The sequence below is a fragment of the Octopus sinensis genome, linkage group LG7 (genome assembly GCF_006345805.1).
Source record: "Octopus sinensis linkage group LG7, ASM634580v1, whole genome shotgun sequence".
Lineage (NCBI taxonomy): Eukaryota > Metazoa > Mollusca > Cephalopoda > Octopoda > Octopodidae > Octopus > Octopus sinensis.
Window position 1 is genome coordinate 89,678,339 of NC_043003.1, and position 21,476 is coordinate 89,699,814.

The following is a 21,476-nucleotide window of genomic DNA, read 5'->3' on the forward strand; positions in this document are numbered from 1 at the left end:
CATGTTTCACTACCATATAACATTGCAGGTAGAACTGTACTGTTGAGGTTGGCGCGAGTTGTACTGTCCAACCTTCCCTTGAGTTCATCCCTTATGCCATTAAACGCCTTCCATCCGGCCCTTACTCTCCGTGAGATCTCGTTTTCGATATCTCGGCACATATTCACTTCCTGTCCCAGGTAGACATATTCCTTTACCTCCTCTATTTCATCACTGCCGATCACCATTCGACCTGTTGGTACGTTGTCTGACCGCATGAACTTCGTTTTCATGCGGTTCATCTTGAGACCTACTGCAGAGCTTTTGATGTCGAGCTCCGTCAGCATGGTCTGAAACTGATCCATGGTTTCAGCGATGAGTACGAAGTCGTCAGCAAAACGGAGGTGGGTGAGGAGCTCGCCATTGATGTTAACACCGCCTTGCCAATCGATGCCTCTGATGATCTGTTCGAGACATGCGGTGAAAAGTTTTGGGGAGATTGTATCTCCTTGCTTCACTCCCTTCTCGACCGGCACTCGTACGGGTGATGACAGTAGAGCTATGTCGGTGGTGTATCCGGAATTTGCCTCCCTGAGCAGTTGCACATATTGCGCCTCGACTCCTTGCCTCTGCAGCGAGCTCAGCACTGCGTTGGTTTCGACGCTATCGAAGGCCTTCTCATAGTCTACAAACGCAACGCAAAGAGGCAGCTTGTACTCATTCACTCGCTCAAGCAGTTGTGTTAGAGTAAATATATGGTCCATCGTGGTGTAGTTCTTCCGGAAGCCGGCTTGTTCCCTCGGTTGTTGTTCGTCGAGATGACGTGATAACCTGTTCAGAATTATCTTCGTGAACAACTTGTACACGTGAGACAGCAGGCATATGGGTCGGTAGTTCTTTAGATCTTCTCTATCAGTAGTTCTTTAGAGAAGATCTAAAGAACTACCGATATATATATATATATATATATATATATATATTATATATATATATATATATATATATATGTGTGTATGTATCTGTCCCCCACCACTGCTTAACAACCAGTTTTGGTGTGTTTACGTTCCCCTGACTTAGCGGTTCGGCCAAAGAAACCGATATAAGGGTTTACAACTCGATCCGGAAACGAAAATCAGAAAAAATAGTGCAATAGGCGTAAAAAAATGTGTAGGAAACGAATATGAAAAAAAAATGCGCGCCAAGCAACATGGGTGGGGAGAGGACATCGGAAAATCTATAAGATCCGAGTTTTTCCCTCATAACTTTTACGAAAATGGGTTTTTTCAATGAAATTTTATATAAATAACTTTCAAACGTCATACATTACGATTATAAAGAAATTTGTGGGTAAAACTTTTTCCAAGGGGTGGGGAGAGGACTTCGGAAAATTCACAAGTTCCGAGTTTTTCCCACATAACTTTTAGGAAAATAGGGTTTTTTCAATGATGTATATAGATGTATGTATATAACATATGTATCTCTCTTTATATATATGTACATATATATATATATATATATATATATATATATATATAATATATATATATATATATATATATATATATTATATATATATATATATATATATATATATATGTACATATTATATATATATATATATATATATATACATATATATATATATCTATATATATATATATATATATATATATATATATATATATATATATACATATATATATATATATATATATATATATATACAGAGAGAGAGAGAGAGAAAAGAGAGAGAAAGCAATAACGAGTGAATGAGAATAACGACGGAAAGGTTAAAATAGCGTAAAAATAATTGAAGATAAAAATTGAAGCCAAAACATTAAAAATTATTGAAAGTTGGTAGAAATAAACACTGCGTAGTGTAGTAGTACTACGCTAGGGTATCTGTAGACAGTTAAATGTGATTTCGGAACATAATGAGGAAAAATCCGTATCTTGGGAATTTTCCGAAAGTCCTCTTCCTACCTCAAGATTTTCCCTACAAATTTACTTTATAATCGTAATATATATGCCGTTTGAAAGGTTTTTAAACAAAATTTCAAAAAAAAAAAGCACATTTTCCTAACAGTTACAAGGGAAAAACTTGGATCTTGTGAATTTTCCAAAGTCCTCTCCCCATCCCCTTGGAAAACATTTTCCACACAAATTACTTTATAATCGTAATGTATGCTGTTTGAAAAATCCCCATTTTCCTAAAAGTTATGAGGGAAAAACTCGGATCTTGTGAATTTTCCGAGGTCCTCCCGTTGCTTGGCGCACATTTTTTTTTTGTCATATTCGTTTCCAACACATTTTTTTTACACTCATTGCACTATTTTTTTTCTGATTTTTGTTTCCAGGTCAAGTTGTAAACATTAACCAAAATAAGCACTGGGGTCGATTCGTTCGACTAAAGTTTTTCAAGGCAATGCCCCCCAACCCACCCACCATAGCCACAGTCTAATGACTGAAACAAGTAAAAGATAAAAGATATAGTGACGGGAACAATTAATAACCAAATAACTGAGGTTTTAGATATGATGATCTCATTTTAAGAAATACCAATAACTTTACTGTTTTTTATTTATTGTCTGAAATACTTGTAGTGACTATAAAGTTTTTAGAAGAAAAAAATACAGTGAATTTGAAACACTTTCTCCTACTAGGAAAAATGTTTAGTCAAATAAACAGCAAGAATTTGATGTTTTGCGATGAAAGTATCTCGATCAAGATATCATAATTTTAATTAATCGATCGGTTATGTTTGTCGAAGTCCTTTCATTGCCATTCGCAACTTCATCACTAACATGCTCTCTCTACTATAGGTCAACTTCATATCTAATATTTTCCGTTCAGTCAGTGATGATTCAAATATATAAGAATTCTTTACCTCTTAGGCACAACCTATTGCTGGTATAATCTCGATAATTACTGTACATCAACCAGCGATTAACCATACATCTTGATTTAAGCAAGCACCGATAGTTCTTGCTATTTAAATACAACCTTAATTTGTGGTTAACTCCCCGCATAACGCACACTCTCTTTATCTGTTATAAACATGAACGTTTCTGTGAGTCGGTACTTTTATCTTCGAAAAAACTGGCGAATTGTATCTTTTAAAAAGTTTTACAGGAAACTTTCTTTCATCTCTTCTACTGATCGGAATCCAGACCGACTTTATTCATTAATCAAGAAACTTACCGAAATTTCTACTGATCATTTAACTCCCGAAATCCAATTAAGACTTATCACTTCCGATTGTTATCTATGGCACTCTAAAGTGGAAGATTGTCTATTCTCCGATCCATATTGGGCATTTTACTGGCCGGGAGGTCAATCATTAGCGAGGTGAGTTAAAGATCATTTAGCAAGATCGGATTGGAATTTATTTATTACTATATTATTCAATTTGCAGTATATTGTTCTCCTAATCTACAAGTTATCGATAATGTTGAAAATATAAGGAGAAAACAAATGTCAATCAATTTGATTTTTATGTTTTTCTCAAGCTGCAATAAAACATTAATCGAGAGTCCTACTCCTGTCATGTTTAAAAATAAACGCTACTAGTTTGTCTACCTTACAATCATACACGAACATCTAGTCTATCGCGTGTAGGGGGTTTAAATGATGGTAATTAGTTAAATACACAAACATAACTAAACCCCGCCCCAGTGTGTGTGTGTGTGTTGTTTAACCACAAAGTCAGGCATTTCAGCAAAGGCATTTCAGCTATACATTTTGCCATCTTTTTTTTTTTTTTATCAGTGACTACAATTGTCTTTCCTTTCATAAGATGACATTCAAAATGAGATTTGGCTGCTATTTCTAGCAGGTCCACCAGGATGCTCTGCCAGTTTACCACACACGTAGTGTGTGGTATATGTGCATGTATGTATGTATGTATGTATGTATATTTTGCGATGGTTTTCTGTATTGCATTCAGAAACTGCAGATACGGTGTTTACATCCATTATCGAACCTCTGGCAGCATATTTAATATCAGGCGCTTTGCTGCAAAAACAAAGGTATTTACCTCTATCATAAGAGACCTTTTGTATGCAGATGATTGTGAGCTAGTAGCACACACAGAGATTGATATGCAACACATTTTGAATGCATTCTCTGATGCTTGCACTGCCTTAGGATTGACAGTCAATCTCAAGAAAACTGTTGTCATGTACCAACCTGCCCCTGGTAAGCAGTATAGTGTACCAAATATCTATGTGTATGGTAAACGACTTGATGTAGTTGATCAGTTTGTCTACCTGGGAAGCACTGTTAATAGATGTAGCACTTTGGATGATGAAATTCCAATCAGAATTAGGAAAGCGAGTGATGCGTTCGGAAGGCTAAAAAGGCGCCTCTGGAGTCGGCGAGACATATGCAGAAAGACAAAGATAAAGGTGTACAAGACATGTGTGCTCCCTTCTCTTCTCTATGCCTACGAGACGTGGGTCACATATCGATACCACCTTAAACAACTGGAACGTTTCCATCAGATGTATCTCAGACGGATCTACGGCATTAAGTGGGGGGACCGCATCAGTGATCTTGAAATATTGGAAGGCTCTCGGTGTGAAAGTATAGAAGCTCTTGTGTTAAAGCAATGGCTCAGATGGAGTGGTCATCTGGTCAGGATGAAGGATTCAAGGATGCCAAAACAACTATTTTATGGAGAGTTAGCTAAAGGAGAACGACCTCCACATAAACCAAAAAAGAGGTATAAGAACTTGCTGAAGGCTTCCTTAAGAGATGCTTGCATCTCTCCTGACACATGGGAAGGCATAGCTATTGATCATAGCAGGTGGAGAAGGATTGTGCACGAGGGGACAGCTACTTTTGAGAAATCTCGAGTTGCGCATGAGAAAGTAAGGAGGGATGTCAGGAAGGGCGTCGCTGTTACACTTCCAGATGGGAAGGGTCTTCCTATGATGCTGACATGCAATGTCTGTGCAAGACCCTGCCTCAGTAGAGCTGGACTCAAGAGTCATCTTCGTAGTCATGAAGCGAGGCAGATGAGAGACAACCTGGCCACTGGTGGTGGTGTAACACACCATACTAATATCTGTCAGGCATGTGGAAGAGAGTGTAATTTGGCAGGAGGACTTAAACGACATGCAAAGGTACATGAAGCCCAGTTACAACTACAGCCGGCTATTACCGGTAAAGGCTTTAGTTGTCAATTCTGTACAAGACATTGTAGATCTTCTGCTGGGCTAAAAAGTCACATTCGATCACAGCACCAGTAACATACTCGATAACATGGGGGCAGCCATCATGTATGTCTGTATGTATGTATACATATACAATGTATGTAAGTATATATATACATACAACATGTATGTGTGTATACATATATACAAAAGAAGAAAAGAAAATGGAGATAAGAAAGTTTAATTTTCAGTAAATATATAGTTTAACACCCGGTCACCAAAACAGACAAAAAAAAGGCTAAAATGTGTAGAAAACGAATATGAAAACAAAAAGTTGCGCAAACTTTCGGAAAATTCACACGATCCGACGTTTTCCCTCATAACTTTCAGGAAAATGGATATCTTTTACTGAAATTTTATAGAAACACCTTTCAAACAGCATAGATTACGGTTATTAAGAAATTTTGCTGGGGAAAGTTGTTTTTTTTTTCCGAAGGGATGAGGAGAGGACTGCCGAAAAATTCACAGGATCCGGGGTTTTTTTCTTCATAACTTTCAGGATCTAGTTTAGCAAACGGTCGCCAAAACAATAAAAAAGTACCCCCAGTCTACTAGCTATTTAAAAAAATGTGTAGGAAACGAATGTGAAAACAAAAATTTGCGCCAACGAACGGGAGTTGGGGAGGACTTTCGGAAAATCCACACTATTCGATTTTTCCCTCATAACTTTCAGGAAGAGGGATATCTTTCAATGAAATTTTAAAGAAACACCTTTCAAACGGCATAGATTACAATTATAAAGAAATATATGGGGGGAAAATATATACATATTAGCCCAGATACCCGGCGTTGCTCGGGTTTTAAAATGACAGTTTTTCTTTATTGTTTTACTTGTTTCAGTCATGTGACTGCGGCCATGCTGCAGCACCGCCTTTAGTCAACAGGTTTCTACAGCTAGATGCCCTTCCTAGTGCCAACCACTCTGAGAGTGTAGTGAGTGCTTTTTACATGCCACCAGCACAAGAGCCAGTCAAGTGCACTAGCATCCACCACATCCAAATGGTACATTTTATGTGCCACCAACATGGGAGCCAGTGAGGTGGCCCTGGCATCGACCAAGGTCGAATGGTGGTATCTATATGCCACTGGCACTGGCATCGATTACGACTACAAATTCACTTGGCTCAACAGGTCTTCTCAAGCACAGTATATTGCCCAATGTCTGAAGGGTACTTTTAAATGGGCCAGTTATGCAACACTGGCATCAGTCATGACTATGATCTCACTTGGCTTGCCGGGTCTTCTCAAGTACAGTATATCTCCAAAGGTCTCGGTCGCTTGTCTTGCCTCTGTGAGACCCAACATTCAAAGGTTGTGCTTCACTACCTCATCATATATGTATATATATATATATATATATATAATATATATATATATATATATATATATATATATATATATGTATATCTATTATATAAAATCTGATCTGTCTGTCTGTCTGTGTGTCTTCTAGGATCTCGGACATCCTCCATCCGATTGCACTCAAATTTGATAAGTAGATACTGATGGTATCAGAGCATGTATAAGCCTTGAAAAAATTACAAAAATCGATTCCAGGTGAGAATGCGATCGATAAAGCCGTGGGAACGTGCATTTGTATGCGCAAGTACATCAGCTGTTGCAATCGATACTACATGTACACGAGAAAAATGCACGGTGTCTCAAATTTAGATTAAGTCAGTGTTTCTCAAAGGGGAGGCCTATGGGACAGTCAGACAAGTTGTTTTGAGAAAATTTGGTTTAAATGTTTGACAACTCAGCACCATCCGTTGGACGGGGGGGGGGGCGTTTTGCTCGTATATATATATATATATATATATATATGTTTAACTTATTTTTCAGCATGTATAAAACATTATTTCTTTTTATGTTAGTATAATTTACTATATTATTATATGTTTTGTCTTGTACATCTCCTCTTCTGTGTAACTTCACAGGTAAAAATCACATGGAGCGAGATCTGGACTTCTTGGAGTTCTGGACTTCTGGACTTCTGCAGTCACAGCCTTCAAGTTTTAGCTCCTGCACATAATGGGCAAAATTTCGCATGAACAAAAATTCAATTCTTTATGCAACACCGCACATATTGTGTGCCTTGTTAGTCCACTTTCATGAGCTGCTTGCAGGCTGCTATTAAACATTTGTTGCACTGCTGCCACATTTTCTGGTGACTGGAATGTGGTTGGATGGCCACTTCTTTTTGCATCATTCACAGAGCCTGTGGTCATCAACTTTGCATTACAGCTTTTTATTGTCTCTGGACATAGTGTTGTATGCTTACCTTTCCATGCATGCCACCATCTGTGAACCAAAACAATGGAATTCCACACTTCATAGTGTGCTGCTATCTTAGCTTGCTCCTGAACAGTCAAGTGACTGGCCATCTGGAAAGTAAGAAATAAGAAAATAAGAAATCCCCATTAGTGTTGTCTGTTTAAAAAATGTTTTTGTCATGACTTCAGTGATGGTAAAAATTCTATAAGCAATTTCTAATGCCTAGTTACTTTCCCTGTATGTGTGTGTGTGTGTGTGTGTGTAGGACAGCTGCATAAAGAAGTGTTGATCTTTAACTGTGGAGGGAACTTGTGGAAGAGGATGACCTAGGAAGACATGGGACAAGGGGTGAAGCATGATCTTCAAACGTTGGGCCTCTCAGAGGTGATGACAAGTGACTGAGAACTCTGGCAATATGCTGTGTATGAGAAGACTTGTCAGGCCAAGTGAAATTGTAGTTGTGGTTGTGCCAGTGCCATGTAAATGGCACTTGTAAATCATAGTCATGGTCATTCACTGCCAGTGCCATGTAAATGACACCCATGCATTGTAGCCATGGTTGTTGATGGCACCATGTAAATGACATCTGTGAATCCTCGTGGTTGATACCAGTGCCATGTAAATGACACCTGCACATCTTGGTCATGGCCATGACTATGGTGCCATGTAAATTGGTACCCCGGAATCATGATCATTGGTGATGCCATGTAAATGGTATCTGTGAGTCATAGTTGTTGCTGGTGCTATACAAATGGCACCCATTAATCTTAGTCATGGTCACTGCCAATACAATGTAAATGGCATGATGATCCTACTTAGATTATAATTAATCAAATACCTACATGGTTGCAACACTATCGTTATTAAATGAACACCATTATGCCTTTTCTTCTCATGGTGATGGAGTTAAGCACTGGGTAAAAAAATATATTTAATTAATTTAACTTATCTAATTTCTTCACTGATTTACTTATATGATATCTATTATGCATTATTACTATATTTGTTTCATCCCTGGGCCCTATAATTTCATTCTACTAGAACTTAGTAAAAACAGTTTTTATTTAAATTTGTTTTTTTTTGTAACTGTAGTTACAAAAAAAAATTAAATAAAAACTTGCTTTATCGTAGTTCACCTATTTTGCACTCAGTACACTACAGTTCACCTATTGCACACTCAGTACATTGCAAATTTTTCTGGCTAATATATGTAAATTTATATTGTGAACTCCTCAGTATATCGCAAGTTTCTATGGCCATTATGTATTTATATTTTTTACATTTTAATTATTTCTGTGGGAGGTTTTAGAACGTAATACCCACGATAGTCAAAGTATTTATGTATTCCCAATGAGCATACATTTTCACTAACACTACAAATTTTAAAATTTTAATTAATATTATTTGTATCTATATCTAACACCATTGTAACCTGGTGAGCACTAAATCTTCCCTCACTGCTAATCGTATCATGCTCACTGTAGTTAGGGCTATGTATGTATGCATGCTTGCAGGCATAATTTTTGTCAGCTCTTCGAATAACAAAATTCATTAAATATTTTGTATTATCATATTATTTAGATTTTTACTGGATAACAGTGGAATCATCAAACATCAATCTGTGCTTGATTTGGGCAGTGGTTGTGGAGCACTAGCGATTGTAAGCAAACTCCTTGGAGCATCTCATGTTGTTGCAAATGACATAGATCCAGGTAATATTCCTTTAACTAAAGCTATCCTGTCAATATTGCTAATGGCTTTAAATGAGTAGCATGATGTTTCTGAACTATTTAGTTCAATACTAAACAGTACAGTATTCTTTGAATCAGGCACCCTACTTATATCAATATGTATATATGTATATATGTATATATAATATATATATATATATATATATATATATATATATATATATATAGAGAGAGAGAGAGGAGAGAGAGAGAGAGAGAGAGAGAATAGTAAAAAGTGAAAAAACTACAGAAGGCTTGTTTTAGAAGGTTAAAAAATATATATTTGAGTCATTATGTCTGAAGAATGTTATAAATTGCATTCCCAGAATACAGAATGATACCCTTTAGTGAGCACATTGAGAAATGCGCAAAGCAACTACTACCACAATTTTTAATCTTTCCATTTTACCAATGTGCTATCGGAACACCAACACAAATTAGACTAAACAAGGAAACATTCTTCATTGAAAAATACAAGCCCAAACTTAACCATTCCAACATTCTTATACAGAGAAACTCACTCCAAAAGAAAAGCAAGAAATATTAAGCGATTATCTCCCTTACACCGGAAGAAATCACTTATTACCTCCCCTTATCTGGAACTCACTTTCACTCTCCTTCACACTTCTCAACGATGTAAGAAATTTGAAAAGCTGAACGCGAAACCGGTCTTTCTTCAAAAATTATGTCATTGTATGAAAAAAAATTTATAACATTCTTCAGACATAATGACTCAAATATATATTTTTTAACCTTCTAAAACAAGCCTTCTGTAGTTTTTTCACTTTTTACTATTTTCTGTATATTCAACCATGTGCTTTCACATACCAACTTTCTCACCTATATATGTATATATATATATATTTATATATATATATATATATATATATATATATATATATATATATATATATACTTCCGACTTTGTAGAAGAAAGACGTGTTTCTTTCGCTCTGTGAAAAAAAAAAAAGGGGCTGCATAAATCAACAAAATAATCTACTAAAACTAACAAAAACATAGAACTTGTTATCTCATAACGGTCTACTAAAATATATTAATTAAAAACCGTAATATATTTCGCTTCGTAATATATATGCTGATGAAAGATGTCACTCCCACTTGGTAGACACTCAGGAAAACAAAGAAGATTCGAGTGAGAAACCTTCCTGGAAAGTACACCCAAGTACAAGTGCCCCTACCAGCATCAAAACGCAAAACCATGGAGATGAAAGAGCCAAGAAAGAAGTAAAAGAAGGAAAAACTAAAAGAAAAACAAAAACAAAAGATGGAACAGCCAAGAAAAGAAGCAAACCTGACTATCCATATAACAAAAAGCACAGAAAGAGACAGCACACACAAATGTGCAAATTCTACCTGAAAGATGTCTGCTGGCATGGAGAGGAAGGTGCAGGCTGCCGTTTTGCATGCTAAAGATCCCACCACATAAACATGAAACAGGGTGGAAACCAACTGCCAAAAGAAAAAGGAAAGGACTATGCACCACCTTCCCCAAAACGGAGGTACGCAGATGTAGTGTGTGTTACAAACCAAACCCATCAACATGTTATTGAAAGGGCAGCTGCTGAACAAGAATCTTTTTTGTGCGTGGCACAAAAGATTGTACAGCAGCTGACCTGGCTCCATCAATCTCACAGATGGGACTATCCACAATACACAAGACCACCACAGCAAATAGACCCAAGGTGGGCACCACTGGCAACAACACACACATCACATCAGTGCTCCTACTGAACATCAGAGGACTGCTAACACTCAGTAACAGGACAAAAATCCCTTTCTTGAAAGACCTTGTTGCATGCAATCAAGCCTTATGCATAGCTTTTACGGAAACACACCCGAAACCAGATATAGCAAATGCAGAAATACACATACCACAGTATGTTGTATTACGGACCGACAGAAAAGAAAGGAGTCATGGTGGAGTTGCTATGTACATCCGCGAAGACCTCACACCCCAGGTCCTTTTGTCATACTCAAATTCGGTGTATGACACACTTATTGTACATATAAGGCAACTCGGTGTAGTTATATGTGTTACATTTCGCCCTCCAGATGCTCCAAGTCATGTAGGCATTTTTGAAGACTGCCTTACAAAAATAGAAGAAGTTCTAGGCACATTAGAACAACACATAAGTGTACTTCTTATGGGAGACTTCAATCTGCCCAATGTCAGATGGCCCGAAGGCCTTTCTCTCCCAGGAATTACACAATGCGAATGAGGACAGGTGAGGTCCCTCCTGAACCTCATCAACACTTTGTACATGGAGCAAATAGTAATCCAACCAACCAGGGCAGGTAACATACTGGATCTCTGCTTCACAAATAATATGGAACTCATCCATAATGTGAAAGTGACACCGATGCTACTCTCGGATCACAACATGGTAGAGCTGACCATGTACGGGCCAAAGGAAAGCATGGACATGCAGCCTACAAGAAACTCTCAGAATCTTTCCAGCTTGAACTTCCATAAGGCAAACTGGAAACAAATTGAGAAAGAGCTCCTCAAACAAAACTGGCCTAAATGTCTCTCCTCACCAGACATCGACATGAAACTTCAACAATTCATGTCTGTAATGCAAGCCATATGCTACAAATGTGTCCCAGAGAGAAAGGCCACTGTACACAAGAACAAAATCCCCAGAGAGAGGAAAATTCTAATGAGACGGTGTACAAAAGTTTCAAATCGCCTAAACAAACAAATTGAAAGCAGTGAAAAGTCCCGCCTGAAAATAAAACTGTTGGAAATTGAAAAATGTCTGCAACTCTCCCATGAAAACGAAAGAGCAGACAAAGAAGCCTGGGTTATAGATAACATAAAATCTAACGCCAGAGCTTTCTACAAGTTTGCCAAAGAAACAGCTACAGTGCATTATAGGATAGGGCCACTCCTTGAAAAAGATGGTACACTCACAGGAAATCCAATGAGGATAAGTGAAATACTAAATGAGCAATTCAAGAGTATTTTCATTCCACCCCTAGGGCATTTTCAAGTCAGCAATCCAACTGACTTCTTTACCACTGCAGATATAAAAACAAAGGCAATGATGATTGATTACATCAATATAAAGGAAGACGATATAATAAGGGCTATAGATGAAATGAACCCAAACTCAGCTACTGGCCCTGATGGTTTCCCAGCAATCCTTCTAAAAGTATGTAAGCGAGTCCTAGCAAGACCACTGCAGTTTCTCTTTCAGAGCTTCCTTGCAACTGGCAAACTTCCAAGAAAACTGAAGGAGGGTAAAATATGCCCTATTCATAAAGGAGGTAGCAGAGCAGAGGCCTAGAACTACAGACCTATCTCTCTGACCTCACACATCAGCAAGGTCATGGAACGAATAGTCAGAAGGAAACTAATCGCCTTCTTTGAAGAAAATAACTTGCTGCCTGACACCCAACATGGTTTCCGACCAGGAAGAAGCTGCCTAACTCAGCTCCTACAACACTATGACTGGGTGCTGAAACAACTGCTCAACCACTCAAATGTGGAAGTCATATATCTCGACTTTGCAAAGGCCTTTGATAAAGTTGATCATGGAATGATATGTCACAAACTGCGTGATCTTGGCATAGTTGGAAAATTGGGAGAATGGGTTCAAGACTTTCTGAAGGATAGAAGTCAGTTGGTAGTAGCCAAAGGGGCCACCTCCATGCAAATAGTGAGCGGTGTTCCGCAAGGCACTGTTTTGGGACCACTGCTGTTCATAATGGCCCTCTCAGACATGCCCTCAGCCACGCAGAGAGCCACGATCACAAGTTATGCAGATGATACAAAAGTTTCACAGGTAATACAGAACCCTGAAGACACTATGCACCTGCAATGTGAGCTGGACGAAATATACAAGAATAGCATGCAGTTCAATGCTGAAAAGTTTCAAGCTTTTTGCTATTAGCATGCAAAACTAAATGCAATACCCAATAAATACACTGGACCTGGAGGGATTGCAATCCCAGAGGCACAATCAGTGCGAGACCTGGGTATTTACATGAGTAATGATGCAACCTTTCATGTGCATGTTGCTAAATTGGCAATAAAATGTAGGTGGCTGAGTGGATGGATTCTTAGAGCTTTTAGAACAAGAGACCAGGAAACCATGATGGTCCTCTGGAAGACACTTGTCCTAAGCCACTTTGACTATTGCTTTCAGCTATGGTCACCAACCAGTGTCAAGTTAATCACAGAACTTGAGGCGATCCAACAAAGCTACACAAAGAAGATAGCCTCTATGCAGCATATAAGCTATTGGGAAAGACTCAAGAAATTAAGACTCTATTCCTTAGAGCGTAGGTGAGAAAGATATGCCATAATATACATCTGGAAGATCCTGGAAGGACTTGTCCCAAACTTTGGCATCGAGAGTTTCACAAATACTAGAACTGGACACCACTGCACAGTGCCAAGGACTCCAAATTTGCCATCAAGATGTAGGACAAGATACTGTGATAGCCTGGGCTTCAGAGGTCCACAGCTCTTCAATATCCTCCCGAAGGACCTGAGAGGCCTGCATGGGGTGGATGCAGATGTCTTTAAAATAAAACTGGATCTCTTTCTGTCAGGTGTCCCAGATAAACCAACTTCACGACAGGAGGTGCAGATGAGGGCAGCTGCATCAAACTCTCTCATGCACCAAATGTCAATTGCTAAAAAGCATTCGTGATGTAAAATCCTGTAGCAACACCGAATGGCGGTGCCCCAGCATGGCCACAGCTCGTGAGCTGAAACTAGATGAAATGAAAAAAAAAAAAATTAAATATATATATATATATAATATATATATATATTATATATATATCATCATCGTCATCATCATTTAGCATCTGCTTTCCATGCTGGTATGGGTTAGACAGTTTGACTGGAACTGGTAAGCTGATGAGTTGCACCAGGTTCTAGTCTGATTTGATATGGTTTCTACAGCTAGATGCCTTTCCTAATGCCAAGCACTCCAAGAGTGTAATGGGTGCTTTTTACATGCCAGCAGTTTTGAATGTTTTTATGTGCCAATGCCAGTTATGTGACATAATAATAATAATAATAATAATAATAATAATAATAATATTTCTACTATAGACACAAAACCTGAAATTTTGGTGAAGGGACATTGACCCCATTGCTTGACTGATACTTATTTTATCAGCCCCAAAAGGATGAAAGGCAAAGTTGACCTCAGTGACATTTGGACTCAGATGAATGAAATACGGCTAACCATTTTGTCCAGTGTGCTTATGATTCTGACAACTTACCATCCTAATAATAATGATGACGACGACGACAATGACAACAACAACAACAACCTCATCATCGTCATCATCATTTAGCATCTGCTTTCCATGCTGGTATGGGTTAGATGGTTTGACTGGAACTGGTAAGCTGATGAGTTGCACCAGGTTCTAGTCTGATTTGACATGGTTTCTACAGCTAGATGCCTTTCCTAATGCCAAGCACTCCAAGAGTGTAGTGGATGCTTTTTATGTGTCACTGGCACAGGTGCCATATACATGGCACTGGCAACAGCCACAACTATGATTTCATGGGTGCCATTTATATGACACTGGTAACAACCACCACTATGATTTCACTTAGCTTGACGAGTCTTCTCAAGCACAGCATATTGCCAAAGATTTTGCTCCCTTGTCATCCCCTCTGTTAGGTCCAACATTTGAAGATCCTGCTTCACCACCTCAACCCATGTCTTCCTGGGTCTACCTCTTGCAAATTAATTTTGAACTCAGTTTCTCTTCTACTATCCACAATTCTATAGTCCCCCTAAAGCAGAATAATATTTCAATACACTGGCTTGAGCATGGCTATGCAATCAAGAAGTTCATTTATGAACCATGTAATTTCAGATTCAGTCCCATTGTGCAGCTGCTTAGTCAAGTGTCTTCTGCTATAGTTCTGGGCCAACCCAAAGCATTGTGAGTGGATTGCATGCATGTGTGCATGCTTTGAGGTTTTATCATGGTACTCTGTCCAAAAATGATTTCATCTTTGCATAATACTCTTGGTACTTCCAATGTTTTACTTCCTCCTTTCATCAATGCTTTCTTTCTGTGCTAGTATATCAGAAGTTGATAAAACTTTCTTATTCAGATTTATCCCTCATCTCTATAAAATGAGTGAAGAAATGATTTACTAAAATGGTTTATGTTTGCCTTCTTCAGAACTTCAGATAAAAAATTGCAAACTAATAAATCACTTCAACAATATATAATGCTACTATTTGCAGTGGCAAGCAGTACATCTTCATGGGGCCTGTTTACAGCTTTTTCTTACCCCTATCTCAGCCCTGATTTGGCTGATCAGAGGCATTCTAGCCATGATTGTCCTATCTTTTATTCAGTCATACTATTCAATATGTTTTCTTATTTTAAAATGGTATGATCTGAGGAAGATTTGGCTGTTATTTTTTGCAGTTTGAGCAGTCATGCTGTGGCCCTCTTATTGGCTCCTATTTCTCAGCCCTGATTGTGAGAATAGAGGTATTCCAGCTATGATCATCTTGTTCTTTTAGCAGTATGTAGGATGATATCTTCCAGTATATCTTTTCTTTTAATAGGATGCTATTTCTTACAGGTCAAGAGACCATATAAAATTCTGTTTGCAACTCATATAGGCTGATTGAGTGCTGTCCTTCCTATGAGCTCCATACATTATTATTATTGATGAATGTACTTTGTTTCATTTCATTTACTAATCCATTCCAATTTTTGTATTTCCAGTGGCAATTGCTGCAATCAGAATGAATTCTGCATTAAATAATGTTACAGTAAACACAGATAATAGAAACTTGTTTCATGAAAAGACATTGTCTACAAATGTTGTGCTTCTTGGGGACATGCTTTATGACATCGGTCTTACAGTAAATGTAGCTAGGTGGATGAAGAATTTACCAAATAACACTTTGGTTTTAATTGGAGATCCAGGCCGTTCAGAATCTCATCTATATCTCAGTAAAATGAACTTCAAAAAAGTTGTAGAATATGAATTAACCCCCACTGCTAAAATGGAGAATAATGGTATCCACTCTAGTTCAGTATGGATTTGGGAGAGATGGAGAGCAAGTCCTTTTGTAGAGAAGATATAAAAATTATAGATATGTTTTATTCTAATATTTAAATTTATGAAATAAAGTTTCTCAAATGTTTCTTATTTCACTTTGATGATGAAGTTCACCCATTCCACTTTTTCATCACACCATCTAAATACTGGAAAATACTGTAGTATACAAAATAGTTTATCCTAGTTTTCATAGAAATGAGCTGACAAGTTAATATTAGGAATTGCAATTCCTACTAATTCCTATTAAAGGAATTTGAACATCACTGTAATAGAGTGATCAATTTGATGTTCACATATCTCTTAATAGATACAATACAGAAACTATAGTTCTTTACTGCAGTATATTGGATATTAAGATAGTGACTATTTCCAGTAAAGAGCCATAGCTTCAGAATGGTACCTAGGCAAACACCAAATTGACTACATAAACTACAGCCCTGAATCATATCTTTGAAGCAAGCTATGAAATTTCACTGGTGATAGCAAAAAATGGGAAAAATCATACAAATGGAGAAGGATCTGATATACCTGCAATATCTGTTTTTCTCAAAACAGTTCTTCAAAAAGGCACCAAAGACATCCAAAATAAGCCATTGAGGCAGCAACAGAATAAATGACATGGGGCAATATGCTGAAAAACAACTTGTTGGAGAAGTTGAAATCATAAAAGTTCTGAAAACAAATAAATGAATCTACTTTTTGAGAGATTGAAACTCTGTTATCGATGCATCGTGTTGACATGGAAAATTTTCAAGGACAGAGTTTAGCAAAACGTGGTATTTATACTCCTTACTCACACACAGGCCATTAATATGTTGTTCTAAATAGATTTGGAGATCCATTGCACATACAGATTTTTACCCATCAAAATCAATTTGCTGGATTGGAGGTGGGGCGCAGGTGAACTAATTACAAAATTGTTAAATTCACTAATTAAATGTTGCCTACACAAACATTGATTGTCAAAATTTCCTGTTTAGGAATTTTGTATATAGAAATAAAAGAAAAGATAAGAACTAATCAGGATGTTTTTTGTTTTTTTATTTAAACACTATTTTACTGTCTTCTACATATCTCCCTCTTGAATATATATGTTGGATCTTGCAGGCATGAAGTGGATTCGATCCACCATAGCCAAATTTAAATTAACAGTTCAACAGAACTTTTCTCACAGTCGAACAATGGTTTTTCTCTGATAGCAGTTTTACATTTGCCAGATTGCCTTTAGCTAGGCCGAAATAATGTCTTTGCCACTTGGCCCTTATAACCTCTTCTACTTCACCAAATGCTAGAATAGAGTTATCACAGTACCACCAACGAAGCCCATTGTTCTCAACAATATGTCTATCCTTCTGGATAGTCATAAAAGCAAGAGCACCAAGCAAAAACGAGTAGTCACTTGGTGACAATTGAATGAGTCGGCTCATGACAACTCAATCAGTTAGGGAATGGACTACTAGAAGCATGATCATAAGCAAGGCAGCTACTAAAGACAACAGTCAGACAGAGAAATGAAATTTACTGTCAGCAACTGTGAGACAATGTCCCACGACCCTACAACTTTCACTAGCTCTAATTCTGTTCTCTTACAACATCATTCTATCAATATCTGTGGATTACTACTAACAGCGTGTACACAAAACTATACAAAGAAAAATTCTCCCACATCTAACTTTCTTTCGCATGCTCTCAGATTTTACAATCTGCCTGACGAGGCAAGGTATTTTCAATGTAACGGTAAATAAATACTTTCTTAAAGTTTCATGCATTGTCCATCTTTCACATCCTACAACATGCCATTATAACAACAAATTTTTATTGTTACAATTGTTGACTTCAACATTTCATATTATTGTGTACCTAATCAATCTTAACCATTACATATACAGGTCAAAATAATGGAAACACCTTAGCATCATAATTTTGAAATATCTATAAAACCATCAAAAGCTTGTTTATTTTTATATTTTTTGATTTATTATTAGTGTTACTTAATATGTTTTGCTGAAATTGCTGTCAGATATCATCTAAAAAATATAATTAAAATTCATTAACATGATAGATCTATCGGACTTTCAAAGAGGTTAAATTGCTGGTCCTCGTATTGCAGGCACTAGTTTAACAAAAACAGCCAAAATGTTTGGTGTATCAAAGAAGTACTGTCTCGAAAGTAATGACAACCTTTGAGAAAGAGGAAAAAACCTCCTTGTTGAAACAAAACTCCGGAAGAAATTACATGAATTGTTTGAAAGGATCACTAAAGTACAGCTCCCAAAATTACTGCAGAGCTTAATGACCACCTTGAGAACCCAGTTTCCACAAAAAACTGTTTGTCAGGAGCTGCACAAAGCTGGATTTCTCAAGAGAGCTGCAATCAGAAAACCACTACTTTCAAAAACAAACATTGCAAAGCGTTTAGAGTGGAGTAAAACCCTACAGAATTGGTCCCTGGAGCATGTTGATATGTTCAATGTTTGATATATCCCACATTATAACAACGTATTTTGTCATCTGCTTGACTAGCCCATATGGCGTACCTTGCCAACTGACCCTGTTTACTGTGTCTGTCTACTATTTATCAGTAGTGGAACAGCCCACTTTTTACTTGGGAGTGTCTGCCACAACACCTCCCCACTTTGAGATTTTTTTCTCTTCTTTTACACAGCATTATTTACACAGAATGCCGCAGGTAGTACCAGTATACATTGTTAACTGGTATTGCTACTAACACATAGCAATCTGACTTAAATCCTTCATACAGATTTATATTATATTTCACTGTGTGTAGTTCAGTTCTGTGTTAGAGTTCCAGTTTTATCAGACATTTTTTCAGTAGAATTTATATATTTTTCACTGCATGTATATTATTTTTTATTGTGTGTATTTCTTCCATTTTGACACTCCTATGAGTGTTCATAAACTCGTATGCTGCTGTTCTAATGACACCATTATGCAGTGGAAGGTATTCTCATTGCCACAGATATGTCCCACATTATGATGACGTATTTTGTTGTCTGCATGACTGGCCTGTATGGTGTACCTTGCCAACCGTATTTCCTTTATTTGGCATGCAGGCCGTAACACAGAGGGGACATCACAAGGACAGACAAAACACCACAGTGGGAACAAGAAACACAGAACGAACGAATGAAGGATGGATAACAACAATGAGGATGAAATGGCTTACCTGCTCCCCACTCACAGGCAGTATCATTGAAATGCTTTTCATTTAACGTTTATAAATCAGTTCTTTTTTTCCCCTTTTTGCATCTATTTTTACAGTCATTTTAATTTTTTTAATATTTACTTACTTTTTAAAATTTTTTTTATTTTTACCATTTTATCTACGGCAACAGGCTGTCGTACTCTACTACTGGCAGCAAGTTGTCAAACTCGACGAGCACTCCCGTTGGGTCTATCTTATTTCCAAACAGTTCTCATAGTTTTTCACATCTCTTATCATCAATAACAATTGCTTTGGTGCTTTCTGGATAGTATTCCATCGTTATTTTCACTATTACTGTTTTCATTTTTGTGATTTTCTTCTCTATCTCTGTACTTTACGTATATGTTACCATATGCCATTTTTACGTTTTGGTTCTTTTTTATTTGTTTGTTTCTGTAGTCCCACTTGTTTTTCTGCATTGGCTTCCTTTGATGTTGTTCGTATCTCATGTTGTGCTTCTTGTTTACTCTCCTTTCTTTTCTTTAGTGGTCTCTTTGGCGGTGAGTCCATGTCTTCTTTCCTTTTCTTCTTCCTATTCATTCCTCCTCCATTTTCTCTGGACACTTCTCATATACTGGGTTTGTCACTTTGGCATTTTGCTCCTGCTCGTTACCCTGCTGCTGTTGTTCTTTTTCACCTTTATCATTGTTCTAGGGACACCTTGCTCTCATGTGTACCCTTATGCCACACTTGTAACAGGTTGGAGGTCTTCCCTCCACCACTACTCCCAATTTCACATCCTCTGGTAGTATTACCTCCTCCGCTATCTTATGCAAGTCTTGTAAACTGACTTGGATGGCCACTTTGAGGCCATAGCCCCATTCTTGTCACTTTCAACACCTTCACATCCTCCTCCATATTATACAGGATCGCTGCCACCAGCCACACCTCCTCAATCTCCGGGGGTACTATGCCAATCCTTACCCTGGCCACTCATTTGCCTCAGTAAGTCAGCAGAAGTACCCACTCCGGTGTCCTTAGCACCACAATGGAGTGGTTTATCATTTCTTGTTCACTAGCGAACCTCATCTCCACTGTGCCATGTTTCCTCCTTCTTGTGTAAAATGTTGTGGGGCTTTTAACCTCCTTTAAGTATTCCTCTGTAGCCTCTACTGTAGCTATTTCTATTTTTTCGATGTCGTGGACAGTGTTCTATACACTACTGTCTACTTCATCACACTCACTGTTAAATTTTCTGGCAGTGTCAACCTCAAACTGGTTCCATCTTTCTCTATGAGTCTGTTGAACTCCTTCAACTTCCTCTGCTCCATCTTTATCTCTCGTACCTGCAACATATCAGCTGTCAAACTTCTTCCAGTGGCTGAAGCATAGCTGCCGGCTGGAACTGGTTTGCACTTATCCTCTGCTTTTTGTCTACTTCACCCATGAATGGGGAAGAAAACAATTGTAATTTCACAGAAAAAAACAGCAACAATTCAGCAGTTTAACAATGATATTCAACAAGTAAGTAGGTTCACCCTTATGGAAGACCTTCAACAAGTATATAACAATTTAACTCACAGGGATTAAAAATGATTAAGAAAACACCAAAAATAGCTCACTGACTGACCCTGCTTGCTGTGTCTATTCACTATTTATCAGTAGTGGAACAGCCCACTTCTCACTTGGGGCTGTCCACCACAACAATGTTGTAACAGGGCTGGTTGTTGCATGTTTGAATGTAACAATGTCCCAATATAACATGGAAATAAGTGAATGCAGAAATAAATGTCAGAAGGCTTGTTTTGCTTTTAAAGCATAGTAATTTATTTGGGATTGTTGACAAGTGCTGAAAAAAGTGAGCATAGATATGTAGGAGTCAGGGAGATCCATGAAAACTTACATAAGTAGGTTAGAAGTTTGCAGTGCTAAGAATGTAAGAAAAACGATCAGGCAGTTGCTGATGTGAAATGTCAAGATCTGTGCGCTGTTGGTTGTGGAGATCTGTTCACCAGTCAACGAGATCT

The 21,476-nt window shown here is 37.6% G+C and overlaps 1 protein-coding gene across 1 annotated transcript; it reads left to right on the forward strand.

Annotated features, from left to right (window-relative positions):
• Window positions 1–2,593: 2,593 nt before the first annotated feature.
• On the forward strand, window positions 2,594–18,236 carry LOC115214466 (electron transfer flavoprotein beta subunit lysine methyltransferase-like). The gene is made up of 3 exons (XM_029783665.2): window positions 2,594–3,327; window positions 9,051–9,181; window positions 15,944–18,236. The coding sequence occupies exons 1-3, from the start codon at window positions 3,038–3,040 to the stop codon at window positions 16,306–16,308; spliced, it is 786 nt and encodes a 261-aa protein (XP_029639525.1). The 5' UTR covers window positions 2,594–3,037; the 3' UTR covers window positions 16,309–18,236.
• The last annotated feature ends 3,240 nt before the right edge of the window (window positions 18,237–21,476 follow it).

What these genes read in the sequence shown, in the direction of transcription:
- LOC115214466 (XM_029783665.2), top strand. Translation starts at nt 3,038, where the DNA reads ATGAACGTTTCTGTGAGTCGGTACTTTTATCTTCGAAAAAACTGGCGA. An exon ending in GGAGGTCAATCATTAGCGAG is followed by an intron (nt 3,328 to 9,050) that starts GTGAGTTAAAGA and finishes CATATTATTTAG; the next exon opens with ATTTTTACTGGATAACAGTG. An exon ending in TGCAAATGACATAGATCCAG is followed by an intron (nt 9,182 to 15,943) that starts GTAATATTCCTT and finishes TTGTATTTCCAG; the next exon opens with TGGCAATTGCTGCAATCAGA.